This window comes from Symphalangus syndactylus, chromosome 10, assembly GCF_028878055.3.
Source record: "Symphalangus syndactylus isolate Jambi chromosome 10, NHGRI_mSymSyn1-v2.1_pri, whole genome shotgun sequence".
Lineage (NCBI taxonomy): Eukaryota > Metazoa > Chordata > Mammalia > Primates > Hylobatidae > Symphalangus > Symphalangus syndactylus.
Genome location: NC_072432.2, coordinates 17,339,636 through 17,352,803, shown reverse-complemented (window position 1 = coordinate 17,352,803; position 13,168 = coordinate 17,339,636). Strand labels below are relative to the sequence as shown.

The 13,168-nt window shown below is 44.4% G+C and overlaps 1 protein-coding gene and 1 non-coding gene across 6 annotated transcripts in view; one reads left to right on the top strand and one right to left on the bottom strand.

The window, feature by feature from the left end:
- Positions 1-10,403, top strand: part of UPF2 (UPF2 regulator of nonsense mediated mRNA decay) — a 122,202-nt gene extending 111,799 nt beyond the window's left edge. For all 5 annotated transcript variants that reach the window (XM_055296509.2, XM_063610071.1, XM_055296508.2 and 2 more), the window contains 2 exons: positions 1,142-1,262; positions 9,120-10,403. In XM_055296509.2, the coding sequence (XP_055152484.1) occupies positions 1,142-1,262; positions 9,120-9,129 (131 nt within the window). In that variant the 3' untranslated portion in view covers positions 9,130-10,403. The remainder of the gene's footprint in view (positions 1-1,141; positions 1,263-9,119) is intronic.
- On the bottom strand, positions 7,161-7,268 carry LOC129492383 (U6 spliceosomal RNA). The gene has a single exon (XR_008660843.2). It is a non-coding gene; the product is annotated as a U6 spliceosomal RNA (small nuclear RNA).
- Positions 10,404-13,168: the final 2,765 nt, after the last annotated feature.

Here is a 13,168-nt window from a genome sequence, read left to right as displayed (position 1 = left end):
ATGTTCTCTCCTAGTTTATACCCAACAGTGTTTTTGTTTGTTTTAAGAGCCTTCCTCTGTCATCCAGGCTGGATGGAGTGCAGTGGCGCAATCACTGCAGCCTCAAACTCCTGGGCTCAAGTGATCTTCCTGCCTCTGCCTCAGCCCCCCAAGTAGCTAAGATTACAGACTTGTGCCACCATACCTGGCTAATTTTTAAATTTTTGTAGAGAGGGGATCTTGCTATGTTGCCCAAGCTCATCTTGAACTCCTGGGCTTGAGCAGTCCTCTCGCCTCTGCATCCCAAAGTGGTAGGGTTATAGACGTGAGCCGCCACACCCAGCTCCAACATTCTTAATGATAATAGCTAACACTGAGTGCTTACTCTTTGGCCAGACACTGTTTTATGTACTTTTTCAAAGCATATAATCCTCATAACAATTCTTTGAGACAAGTGTTGTTGTTATCTGCTTTTTACATTGAGGGAAATTGAACCTAAAGTCCCACAGCTAGCCGAGCGCGGTGGCTCACGCCTGTAATCCCAGCACTTTGGGAGGTGGAGGCGGGTGGATCACGAGGTCAGGAGATCGAGACTCATCCTGGCTAACACCGTGAAACCCCGTCTCTACTAAAAATACAAAAAATTAGCCGGGTGCGGTGGTGGGCGCCTGTAGTCCCAGCTACTCGGGAGGCTGAGGCAGGAGAATGGCGTGAACCTGGGAGGCGGAGTTTGCAGTGAGCCAAGATCGCGCCACTGCACTCCAGCCTGGGCAAAAGAGCAAGACTCCGTCTCAAAAGAAAAAAAAAAAGTCCCACAGCTAGAAAGTGACAGAGCTGGGATATTAACCAATAGTCTCGCTCTACACACGATGCTCTTAGCTATTGCAATGCACTGCCTCTTAGGCTTTTTTACTGCCTCGTAAGATAGCTGTGTGGTGGCCAAATTCATAGTAAAGGGAACATTGGGTATTAAAAGAGTCTCCTCCCTTGATAATGCTTTTTTAAAACTTCTTAATCATTTTAGTCTGTATAATGGCTATTTTTCTTTAGTCAGCTCCCTGACAGGACTAATAAACTTAATCTCCCCAACATTTCATTCACTCTGTAGGAAGAGTACATTTCTAAGAGTTAACAGCATTTTCTTTTTTTCTCCTAATTACAGAAATGTTGCAGTCTCTTGCACAGCGCCCAGCTCCAGCAAACACCAATCGTGAGAGGCGGCCTCGCTACCAACATCCGAAGGGAGCACCTAATGCAGATCTAATCTTTAAGACTGGTGGGAGGTAAAGCAGTCATTACTTCTTCCTTAGCTGTTTGTGTTCATGATGTCCATAAGCATAAATTCGAGAATTTGGATTATAGTTTTTGGCAAAGGCCTGATTTTTAGCAAAATAGAAAAGTCTTTGAATTGTAGATATTTGAGGGGAAAAAATCTGCTTTATACTATAGTTATGGCTGTTCTGCTTTTTTTTTTTTTTTTTTTTTTTTTTTTTGAGACAAGGTCTTGCTCTGTCGCCCAGGCTGAAGTGCAGTGGCACAATCGCAACTCACTACAGCCTCACCCTCCTGGGCTCAAGTGATTCTCCCACCTTAGCCTCCCAAGTAGCTGGGACTATAGGCATGCACCACCACACCTGGCTAATTTGTATGTCTTTTGTAGAGACAGGGTCTCGCCATATTGTGTAGGCTGGTCTCGAACTCCTGAGCTCAAGCCATCTGCCCATGTGGCTGTTCTTACAAAGACATTGGTTTCAGCTAGAGCTTGGCTTTTGCCCTCTCTGAGTGGACTTCTTCTTTCTTCTTTTGCTTTAATAGGAAGGAGTTGTTATAGATGAGCAAGAGAGAGACATCATAGGCTTTGTGTTAGAATTTCTCAGGTGAGGGTTAATTAATATCGATGTTTACAAAAACTAAAAATCTATTTTCTAGACTTTTAACCATGCAAGTAGAGTTTGTTCCTAAGCTCTTATTTATTTATTTATTTATTTATTTTTTGAGACACAGTCTTGCTCTGTCACCCAGGCTGGAGTGCAGTGGCGTGATCTCGACTCACTGCAACCTCCATTTCCTGGTTCAAGCGATTCTCCAGCCTCAACCTCCCGAGTAGCTGGGACGACAGGACACGCCACCGTGTCTGGCTAATTTTTGTATTTTTAGTAGAGACGGGGTTTTACCATGTTGGCCAGGCTAGTCTCGAACTCCTCACCTCAGGTGATCGCCCGCCTTGGCCGCCCAAAGTGCTGGGATTACAGGCGTGAGCCACTACACCCAGCCTGTTTCTTAAATTATAAAATTTCCTGATGGAATTCCTACCAGTTCCACTTAAATTGTTTAATGTGAGATAATTTAAAACTCTATAAAGAATTTGAAAGTGAAGATGTTCCCTAATAAGACCTCTTTTATGTTTTTTAAGGGTAAGTAATTTAAAGTTTTTCTGGGACATGATCTAAAGACCCATATCATCAAATAATTTTGTTCTTTTTTTTTTTTTTTGAGACCGAGTCTCACTCTGTCACCAAGGCTGGAGTGCAGCAGCGTGATCTTGGCTCTCTGCAACCTCCACCTCCCGGGTTCAAGTGATTCTCCTGCCTCAGCCTACCAAGTAGTTGGTATTAAAGGTGCCCACCAACCACGCCCGGATAATTTTTATATTTTTAGTAGAGATGGGGTTTCACCATGTTGGCCAGGCTGGTCTCGAACTCCTAACCTCAGGTGGTCCACCCATCCCAATTAATTTTGTCTTGCAGTTAAGTTAAAGTGACAGTGGCTTCTGCTGCCCTTACTGATCTCACTTAGTGGATTAGTGTTTACACCAAGGCTCTACAGCAGCCTAAGATGTCACTTTGTTGTTGGGAGCAGGGGAGCAGGTGTAGACGGGGAGTGTGCTGGGGATGGCAGAATTAGATCATGATTCAGGAGGGTATCATGGGGGAAAATGTAGTCATCAGAGCCTGTGCCTGTTACTCACTGAACATCACTGAACATATTCATGTGTTCTGGTGGTATTTTTCTTTGAACTATTTGCTCAGATAACTCTAATCAAATTGTAATGTAGAAAATTGGCTTGTCAAGACAGTTTAGAGATCTGTTCTTTAGCATCTGTTGAGTATAATTTAAAAAAAAAAAATCCTAGCTGGAAATGACCTGTAAACCCATCTAATTGGGCATAATAAGATATTAGGTTATTTTTAATTATCCAAACTTTATTAAAGTCCTTTAATTAAGCCTGTTTTATTGCTGCTAAAATGTAGACACTAGTTAGGTTAACAGGCAATGAAAAATGTTCATTTCCTGTTTTTGCATTTTCTTAGAGTAGCTTTAAATATATGCCACAGTGTTCTTGATAACATCTATTCCCTCCTGTCTCATCATCAGAGACCAAAACTATTAGAATATTTTTATTTCGGTTGGTAAAAAGTAATGCGGTTTTTGCCAATAAAAGTAATGGGAAAAACTGCAATTACTTTTGCACCAGCATAATATCTTGGTGTTTTCATCATCTTCACCTGTTCATATTGCAGCCTAACGTCTCTGAATAGCACATTTCTTAACCTGGTTGCCAGCGTTAGTCACTTTGCAGAGTTCCTTCACTTTCTATTTTCCCATCCTCCCTCCAGTTCCTCCTTGGAAGAATCGGCTACACTTGCCTCTTCTTCCTTGCTCCCACTTGGGTGGCGTACCCCTGCCAATTCACAGCTGGCAGTGGGAGGCATTGCCCACCCCAGTGGCTATGCTAGAAAAGAAAAGTTCATTATTGACCCCTGTCACCTTCTCAGTCCCTAGGTCTAGGCAGCTTCTGCCATCACTGGCATCCCCAACCTGTCATCTCTTGGCCTCATCTCAGCAGCACTTTGCATTGTGGGCCCTCCTTGTTCTCCCAACAGACCCTTCCTTGGCGTTGTGATTCTGCTGGCTTCTGGGTTTTCCCTTCCCCCTGATCACTGCGGCTCCTGCTGCTGACACTGCCTACTTTCTGCGCTTGCCCTGCCCAGGGATGTCTGTGTTCCTTGGGCTCAGCCTGGGCCCTCTTCTCCTTCTACACTCTCAAAGGAGGTGTCATCCCTCCCAGTGGCCTGGCTACCATCCAGGTCTCCAGCCCAGATCTCACGTTTTCATTTCTGACTTTCCACCCACCTGTGACTCAGAGATGGAAGACTCCGTGCCCCTGCTCCAGACCCCTCTTCCCCAGGGTCTCCAGTGCATGGAGAGGAAGCGTTGTCTGCCCCCTTGTCCACAAAAGAAGAGGAAGTTGTGTTATTGACAGCTCCTCCTCCCTCAATCCCTAGATCTAGTTCACTAGCAAATCCTCTGCATTCTGCTCCCAAATGGCCCTCACTCTTGCCTGTTCTGTTCTCTGCCCATAGCCAAGACCCTGGGTCAAGCCACCATTGCCTCTTGCCTGGGTTGCTGTTGCTGCCTCAGCCTCCTCATCAGCCTCTCCGTCTCAACCCTTCAACCCTTTCCAATTCATTCTCTCCCTACAGACCCAGTGTTCTTTCTAAAATACAAATTTGATATCTGCGTGTGCCCTTCTGCTTAAAATCATCCAATGGCTCCTCGTGGCTTGTAGGATAAAAAGTCTAAACTCCTCAACTTGGTTCCCAAGGCCCCGTGGTGCAGGTGGACATACGTTACTGCTTCATCTCCTGCTGTTCTTTCCCCTGCTGCAGCCTAGCTGACCTTTAGTTCTGTGTTCTTTTTGCCTCCTCTATGTGGAACAGTCTCCAGCTGTTCCCCTGGAGAGCGCCTGCTCCTTCAGGTCCTGCCTTGGTGTTCTTGAGTCTGACATAGGTCAGTGCGGATTTGCTGCCATGACTTAACGGTATTTCTGCAGACCTTGTCCTCCTTAAGTGCCGCTTAGCTTGTCTCTATTCCCCACGAGATTACAGGCGATGAGGGCAGGGACTAAGTCTCATGTTGTTTCCATTCTGTCTCCTTCAAAGCTCTTGGTGCCTGGCACCTAGTAGATGCTCAGTAAATATTTGGTGAATGGACAAAAGAGCTTTTCACAGTCTGTGTTTAGTCGCTGAATAAACGTTCTCACTCCAATTCTGCTCCTTAGCTCTTCCCTCTGTTTTTCTTTTTTGTAAGAGTCCCAGCTCTTGAGCTAGCCACTCAACCTGTTTTAAAATCTCTTAAAATAGCACCTTAAAAAAAGAAAACCTAACTTGTCCATCAGTCTTAAGAATAGCACTCTGTAAAGTATCATGACTGGAATTTTTATAGTCAGTGCTCCTAAAGCATAGGTGCGATAAACATGGTAGACGAACAGGCAAACATGGAAACATGAGATTTTACCCTTTAGAGGACCAGATGTTCTTTGCCTTTTTTAAAATTTACATTTTAAGGCTGGTTGTGATGTCTCATACCTGTATCCCAGCAATTTGGGAGGCCAAGGAAGGCGGATCACCTGAGGTCAGGAGTTTGAGACCAGCCTGACCAACATGGTGAAACCCCGTCTCTACTAAAAATAGAAAAATTAGCCAGTCGTGGTGGTGGACACCTATAATCCCAGCTACTCAGGAGTCTGAGGCAGGAGAATCACTCAAACCTGGGAGGTGAGGTTCCAATGAGCCAAGATTGCGCCATTGCACTCCAGCCTGGGCAACAAGAGTGAAACTCCATTTAAAAAATCAGTTATTAATATTAGTAATGTTATATGGCAGATAAAGGGAAATTTATTTGGAAACTGATTATAAAGTAGTTTAGGTCCAGGAGCAGTGACTCACGCCTGTAATCTCAGCACTTTGGGAGGTCGAGGTGGAAGGATCGCTTGAGCCCAGGAGGCAGAGACTGCCATATCACACCACTGCACTCCAGGTTGGGTGATAGAGCCAGACCCTGTCTCAAAAAAAAAAAAGTAGTTTAAAAAAAAAAATTTTTTTTTTTTTTGAGACGACATCTTGCTCTGTTACCCAGGCTGGAGTGCAGTGGCACAGTCTCAGTTCAGTGCAGCCTCCACCTCCTGGGTTCAAGTGATTCTCCTGTTAGCCTTCCGAGTGGCTGGGATTACAGGTGTGCAGTCCACCACTCTTGACTAATTTTTGTATTTTTAGTAGAGACGTGGTTTCACTATGTTGGCCAGGCTGGTCTTGAACTCCTGACCTCAGGTGATCTGCCAGCCTGGGCCTCCCAAAGTGCTGGGATTATAGGTGTCAGCCACCACACCCGGCATAAACTATTTTTCTCCTGTAGCTTTTGATGGACTCCCAGATTTTAATTTGTATTTGTATATTTTCTAACCAGGAGATCCTTGAAATAAGGACATAAATTAAAATTTCAGCCCTTTAACAAATAAAGAGGCATTTGCTTACAATGAGTTGAAACGGCAGCAGTGCTGTAAGTAAAACTATTATGTAGGGTTTTCTGTATTGCAGAACAAGGTTGTTTTTCTAATGCACTAGTATTGAAAAACTGTGAAGCTTAACATTTTTGGCAAGTATTAATACTTACATGGCTTAGATGCTACTAATTCATATGGGTTATTTTAATGCTTCTTAAACTTTAAAATACATATTAACTGTCTAGACTCTTATTAAAAAGCAAGTTCTGATTAGTTTCTTTTATTATTATTACTTTTTTATTATTATTGTGGAATGCTTCATGAATTTGCGTGTCATTCTTTTTTGTTGTTTTTTGAGATGGAATCTTGTTCTGTTGCCCAGGCTGGAGTGCAGTGCCGGGATCTCAGCTCACTGCAGCATCTGCCTCCTGAGTTCGAGCAATTCTTGTGCCTCAGCCTCCCAAGTAGCTGTGATTACAGGCATCTGCCACCATGCACAGCTAATTTTTTTTTTTTTTGAGACGGAGTCTCACTATATCGGAGTGCAGTGGTGCAATCTCGGCTCACTGCAACCTCCGCCTCCCGGGTTCAAGCAATTCTCTGCCTCAGCCTCCCGAGTAGCTGGGATTACAGGCGCCTGCCACCACGCTCGGCTAATTTTTGTATTCTTAGTAGAGGCGGGGTTTCACCATCTTGGCCAGGCTGGTCTTGAACTCCTGACCTCATGATCCACCCTCCTCGGCCTCCTAAAGTGCTGGGATTACAGGCGTGAGCCACCGCGCCCAGCCAAATTTTTGTATTTTTAGTAGAGATGAGGTCTCACCATGTTGGCCAGGCTGGTCTCAAACTCCTGACCTCAAGTGATCTGCCTGCATCAGCCTCCCAAAGTGCTGGGAGTACAGGCGTGAGCCACTGCACCCCACCTGCGTGTCATCCTTGCACAGGGCCGTGCTAATCTTCTCTGTATCACTACAATTTTTAGTATATGTGCTGCCAAGGTGAGCACAACAAGCTCTGGTTACTTTTAAACAAGATCTCCAGTGATGTCAAAGCTGCTGGTGTGTGGCCTACACTTAGCGGCATAGGAGTGTACTATCTGACTTTTAAACCCATCTTTTTAAAAATGATTTTGTTGTTGTTTTATTTTGTTTTTGAGACGGGGTCTTGCTCTGTCACCCAGGCTAGAGTACAGTGGCGTGATCACAGCTCATTGCAGCCTTGACCGCCTGGGCTCAAGCATTCCTGCCTCAGCCTCTCAGTATCTTGGACTACAGGCACACACCACTACAAATAGCTATTTTTTTTTATTTTTAGTGGAGTCAAGGGCTCACTGTGTTGCCCAGGCTGGTCTTGAGCTCTTGTAAACCTACCTTAAGTAGAGTCTGCATTTTTTCATCAGATTTTTTTTATATCTTTATGTAAGGTTAAATTAGTGATAGTTTTGTTATAGAGTCCCTTGTAGAATTGCATTTAATCCGAAGTGTATATTGTATTAATACACAGTTTTTGAGCTGATAGATTTTTGAGTCACTCAGAATGATTGTTTGCCTATAAACCAGTCGAATGACACCCTGTGCTATAACTAGTGATATAACTATACCTTACTTAGCAAAGATTTTGAACACTTTTTTCCTGTCATTTACTGCACTTATTTAAAGTGTTCTAGGTTAGATAGCTGCCTTTTCTTGACTTCAGGAGAGATGCTTGAATCTTCTCTTTCATTCTCTCAGGGAATACTTGTGTTCCTTCCATCAGTTCATTTCTGGAAGAGTTATGGATCTTATCCAGCTGAGGATATGCTTTTCCATATTTGCATCTTAACGCTTTGAAAGTTTCTTGCTCTGTGAAAAACAAACTGTTCATCTACTTGGGCTGCCATGACAAAGTATTACAACCCTAGTGGCTTAAACGACAGATGTCTGTTGTCTCACAGCACTGGAGGCCGCCAGCAGGAAAACTGAGGTCAGGGAGTCAGTGGGGCTGGTTCCTTCTGAGGCCTGGAGGAAGACTGCTCCAGGCCTGCCTTCTAGCTGCTGGGGGTGCTGGCAGTCTTTGGCTTCCATACCTTGTCATACCTCACCCTGGTCTCTGCCTTTGTCTTCACGTGGCCTTTTCCCCCTGTGTGTGTCTGTGTGCAAATTTCCCTTTTTATAGAGATGCAGTCATATGGGATTAGGGCTCCACCCTGCTCCAGTATGGCCTTACCTTAAGTAATTACATCTACAGCAACCTTGTTTCCAAATATGGTCACATTCTGAGGTCCTGCAGTTCAATGTCAACATGTGAATTTTGAGGATACACAACTGAACCATAACACAAACTGTGAATTCTTAGCATCTTAAGAATTAGTTGTAGAAGAGAACAGAGCCACCCCTCCAGTCATTGCTCCAATGGCTCTGGTTAAGTTGTAGTTCAGTAGTGAGCACAAATGCTCTCAAAAAAGCACTACAGTTGTCCTCGGTATCCACAGGGGGTTGCTTCCCGGACCCCCTCAGACACCAAAATGCAGACACTCAAGTCCCTGGTAAAAAATGGTGTAGCATTTATGTATAACGTATGCACATCCTCCCGTGTACTTTAGATCATCTCTAGATTACTTGTAATACCTAATAAAGTGTAGATGCTATGCAGATAGTTGATATACTGTATTGTTTTTAATATTTATGTAATTTTTTATTGTTTGGGTTTTTTTTTTCCCAAATATTTTTGATCCATGGATGTGGAACCCGCAGATGCCAGGGCCAACTGTAACTTGGGGGAGTTACTTGGTGGTGGTGGGTAGTGTTGCAGACACCATCTTGCTGGACTTTGCCCTGTGGCAATAAGCTCTCTGATGTGACCCTGTTTGTTCCTTTAGGAGACGTTGATCCAGCAGCACGTGTCATTTCATTAGGTCCTGTATCTGATGTTGTGGATAGTGGAGTCCTCCAGCAATTGAACGAGAGCAGTGGACACATCTCAGCAGGTCGGTCTAGAGAGTTGCGAATCTAAACCTGGGACAGGCTGGGGCCAGGAGGCAGAAACACCAGCCTCTGCCAACACCGGAACAAGCCGACGCTTCCAGACAAGGCGGAAAAGGCCTTTTGTAATGGAAATCTCGCGAGGGTTAATCTTCTCTTGAGAATGGCAGTCAAGAAATGAGATGGTTCACTTGACTACTGAGCAGTTACACCAAGGAGAGCGTGAAGGAGATGATTGAGCCAGAGAAGAAACGGGTTGTGATGGTAATGGTGTGGGGGAAATGAACTTGAGCTTTAAACTTGATTTCAGTTTCAGTGTCTCTGAATTGAACATCCCACGTTGGAAGAAGATACATTTGGGGGCTCCAGGACTACAGTAGAAAAGTATAGAGCAAGCAGGAAAATCTTCTAGTAAAACTTACATGCAGGACAACAAAATGATGAAAGATATCCAAATACCAGATAATCCACCAGGAAGGCTTTTGTTTAGGAATTTGTTTCAAGAGGAACAAGGGATGAGGGAGAAAAATCCGTTTTATCCATCAGAGTCAGTGATATAAAATTGGCTATTAGGGTAAAAGAAAAATGTGAAGACTATTTTAGTATACAGAGAGCATTAATTCAGATGGCTTAGAAAAGTGATACCAGCCCAAGAACAGGGATCTAGTTGAGCCCATTGTAAGTATCATTGAAAACAAAACATGCCAGTCAGCATGTCACAGAAAACGAACGAAGGACAACAAGAAGCGGATGAGAATATTTTGTTGACCTTCATGGGTTTACAGCCTCTGTCTCTAAACAAAGTATGGAAACAAGTAGAGCTTTTATTTTGCTTTTATTTTTGTTTTGTTTCGTTTTGTTTTCCCCCACTAAATAGAAATGAGGGTTCTTAGTCTGTTTCTGACAATCTGTTAATTTCTTAGGATAGTTGTCTTTCGTTTGCTTTCCAGTAGGCATAGTACATTTAGTTGAAGAGCACATCTGTATGCTACAACTTGATTACATCTTTTTTTCTAGCTATTTTGCATTTTTTCATTTACCATGTTTCAGTTTCTGCATGTAGATTTAAATAAGAAACAAAAGTTGTAAAGTTGTAACATTTCACATGGAAATGCTGCCCAATCTTCACCAGCTTCAGAAATCTGACCTTTGCCGATGCTGCAATAAAGTGTTGTAATTTAGATGTGGCGTGGTATTGTTTTATTTGGTTTGGGTTTTGGAAACGGATTGAACGGGTAAATTGGTATCTCCCAGCGTCATCTTTGTGCTTTAAAAATACATTCTCAGGCCGGGCGCGGTGGCTCACGCTTGTAATCCCAGCACTTTGGGAGGCCGAGGCGGGCGGATCACGAGGTCAGGAGATCGAGACCACGGTGAAACCCCGTCTCTACTAAAAATACAAAAAAATTAGCCGGGCGTGGTGGCGGGCGCCTGTAGTCCCAGCTACTCGGAGAGGCTGAGGCGGGAGAATGGCGTGAACCCAGGAGGCGGAGCTTGCAGTGAGCCAAGACTGCGCCACTGCACTCCAGCCTGGACGACAGAGCGAGACTCCGTCTCAAAAAAAAAAAAAAATACATTCTCGGCCGGGTGCGGTGGCTCACGCCTGTAATCCCAGCACTTTGGGAGGCCGAGGTGGGCGGATCACGAGGTCAGAAGATCGAGACCATCCTGGCTAACACAGTGAAACCCCGTCTCTACTAAAAATACAAAAAATTAGCCGGGCGCGGTGGTGGGCGCCTATAGTCCCAGCTACTCAGGAGGCCGAGGTAGGAGAATGGCGTGAACCTGGGAGGCGGAGCTTGCATTGAGCCGAGATCGCACCACTGCACTCCAGCCCAGGCGACAGAGCGAGACCCCGTCTCAAAAAAATAATAAGAAGTTAGAGGTGAAATCAATTTAAAATTTTAAGACTTAGTATGCTATGAGTAAAAGCACATTTTTGGCATTCTGTTGTTTTTTTTTCCTTCTGGTAACGCACATGCATGCATTCTTAATTTAAATGATTTTTTGTAAACCTTTGGAAGTACAAAGGGCATTCAGTCATCTTCTGTTGTCTCAATAGACATGTTTCTTTCTGGAGGAGTAACCTTGAAAATTGTTGGATTATCACTTAAATGTCAGTTTCTTTAGAAGCTATTCTAATTGTATAGTTACTGGGAAAAGCACATCAGATTCTGTTGAGTGTATGCTTGTATGTGTGAAAATGCTAATGTTTTTATTGTTTGGCCTCCTACAGGTTAATGGAAAACTTTTTGTTTTCAGGGTGTATAGTCTGTTTTATGTTGGATTTATGGATTTAAGCTTTTTTTTTTTTTTTTTGAGGCAGAGTTTCACTCTTGTTGCCCAGGCTAGAGTGCAATGGTGCGATTTTGGCTCACCGCAGCCTCTGCCTCCCAGGTTCAAGTGAAGTGATTCTCCAGCCTCAGCCTCCCGAGTAGTTGGGATTACAGGCATGCGCCACCACACCACCTAATTTTATATTTTTAGTAGAGATGGGGTTTCTCTATGTTGGTCAGGCTGGTCTTGAACTCCTGACCTCAGGTGATCCACCTGCCTTGGCCTCCCAAAGTGCTGAGATTACAGGCGTGAGCCACCACACCCAGCCAGATTTAAACTTTTATATGAATACTTGGAGACCAAGGGAAAACAGATTCATTGGACAGATACCTCTTGATCTCACTCTATACACTAAGGCACTGTTGTAAGCCCTGGGGATAGAGGTGGAGGGACAGTCACTGTCCTGGAGGAACTAACATCCTTCTAACAGGGGAAACAGACAAGAAATGTGAACAATTCAGTGAATTTAAGCCATGGTATCTGTGAAGTGCTTAGAGCAAGGCTTGGCACATAGGAAGGATTCTTTTAGTGGCCACTGCTGTAATTATTGTGTGTGCTGTTTCCTAGGCTCATGCCCCTTGCCTTTTTTTTTTTTTTTTTTTTGGAGACGGAGTCTTGCCCTGTCGTCCAGGCTGGAGTGCAGCAGTGTGATCTCGGCTCACTGCAACCTCCGCCTCCCGGGTTCAAGCGATTTTCCTGCCTCAGCCTCCTGAGTAGCTGGGATTACAGGCACGCACCACCACTTCCAACTAATTTTGTATTTTTAGTAGAGGCAGGGTTTCTCCATGTTGGTCAGGCTGGTCTCGAATTCCTGACCTCAGGTCATCCGTCCGCCTCGGCCTCCCAAAGTGCTAAGATCACAGGCATGAACCATTGCGCCTGGCCGACACACACGACTTTCAACAGCTGTGCTTTATTGCGCATAGAAACGTACCTGAACAGTAGTGGGAACCACGGGAATGCCACTTCAGGGAATACGGCCTTGCCAAGTAGAGAAACAATGTCCCTACCTCCCCAGAGAATACTGAACACTTAAATTCAGGCACAAACCTTTTATTCTCTCAATGTTTCTTCTGTATGCCTCCTCCCTCCCAAAGTTGGGAGGCCATTTGAATATCAAGGAGAAATATGTAGTATTCCCAGTTTATATGATTCTTTAATCCAAAAACTATCATGGCAGCTTCTGAGCCCTGCAATGTGCCTAGACAGGAACTGGCCTGGATCAGACCACCCCAGGTGTTAGTGTCTGAGATACATCGTGGATGGCAGTCAGAACCAACAAAATCCAAGGTGCCCTTTGGAAAAGATGGGAATTTTTTTTTTTTTTTTTTTTTTTTTTTTTGAGATGGAGTCTAGTTCTGCCACCAGGCTGGAGTGCTGTGGCGCAATCTCAGCTCACTGCAACCTCTGCCTCCCAGGTTCAAGCGACTCTACAGCCCCAGCCTCCCAAGTAGCTGGAATAACAGGTGCCCACCACCTCGCCTGGCTGATTTTTGTATTTTTAGTAGAGATGGGGTTTCACCATGTTGGCCAGGCTGGTCTCAAACTCCTGACCTTAGGTGATCTACCTGCCTCGACCTCTCAAAGTGCTGGGCTCATAGGAATGAGC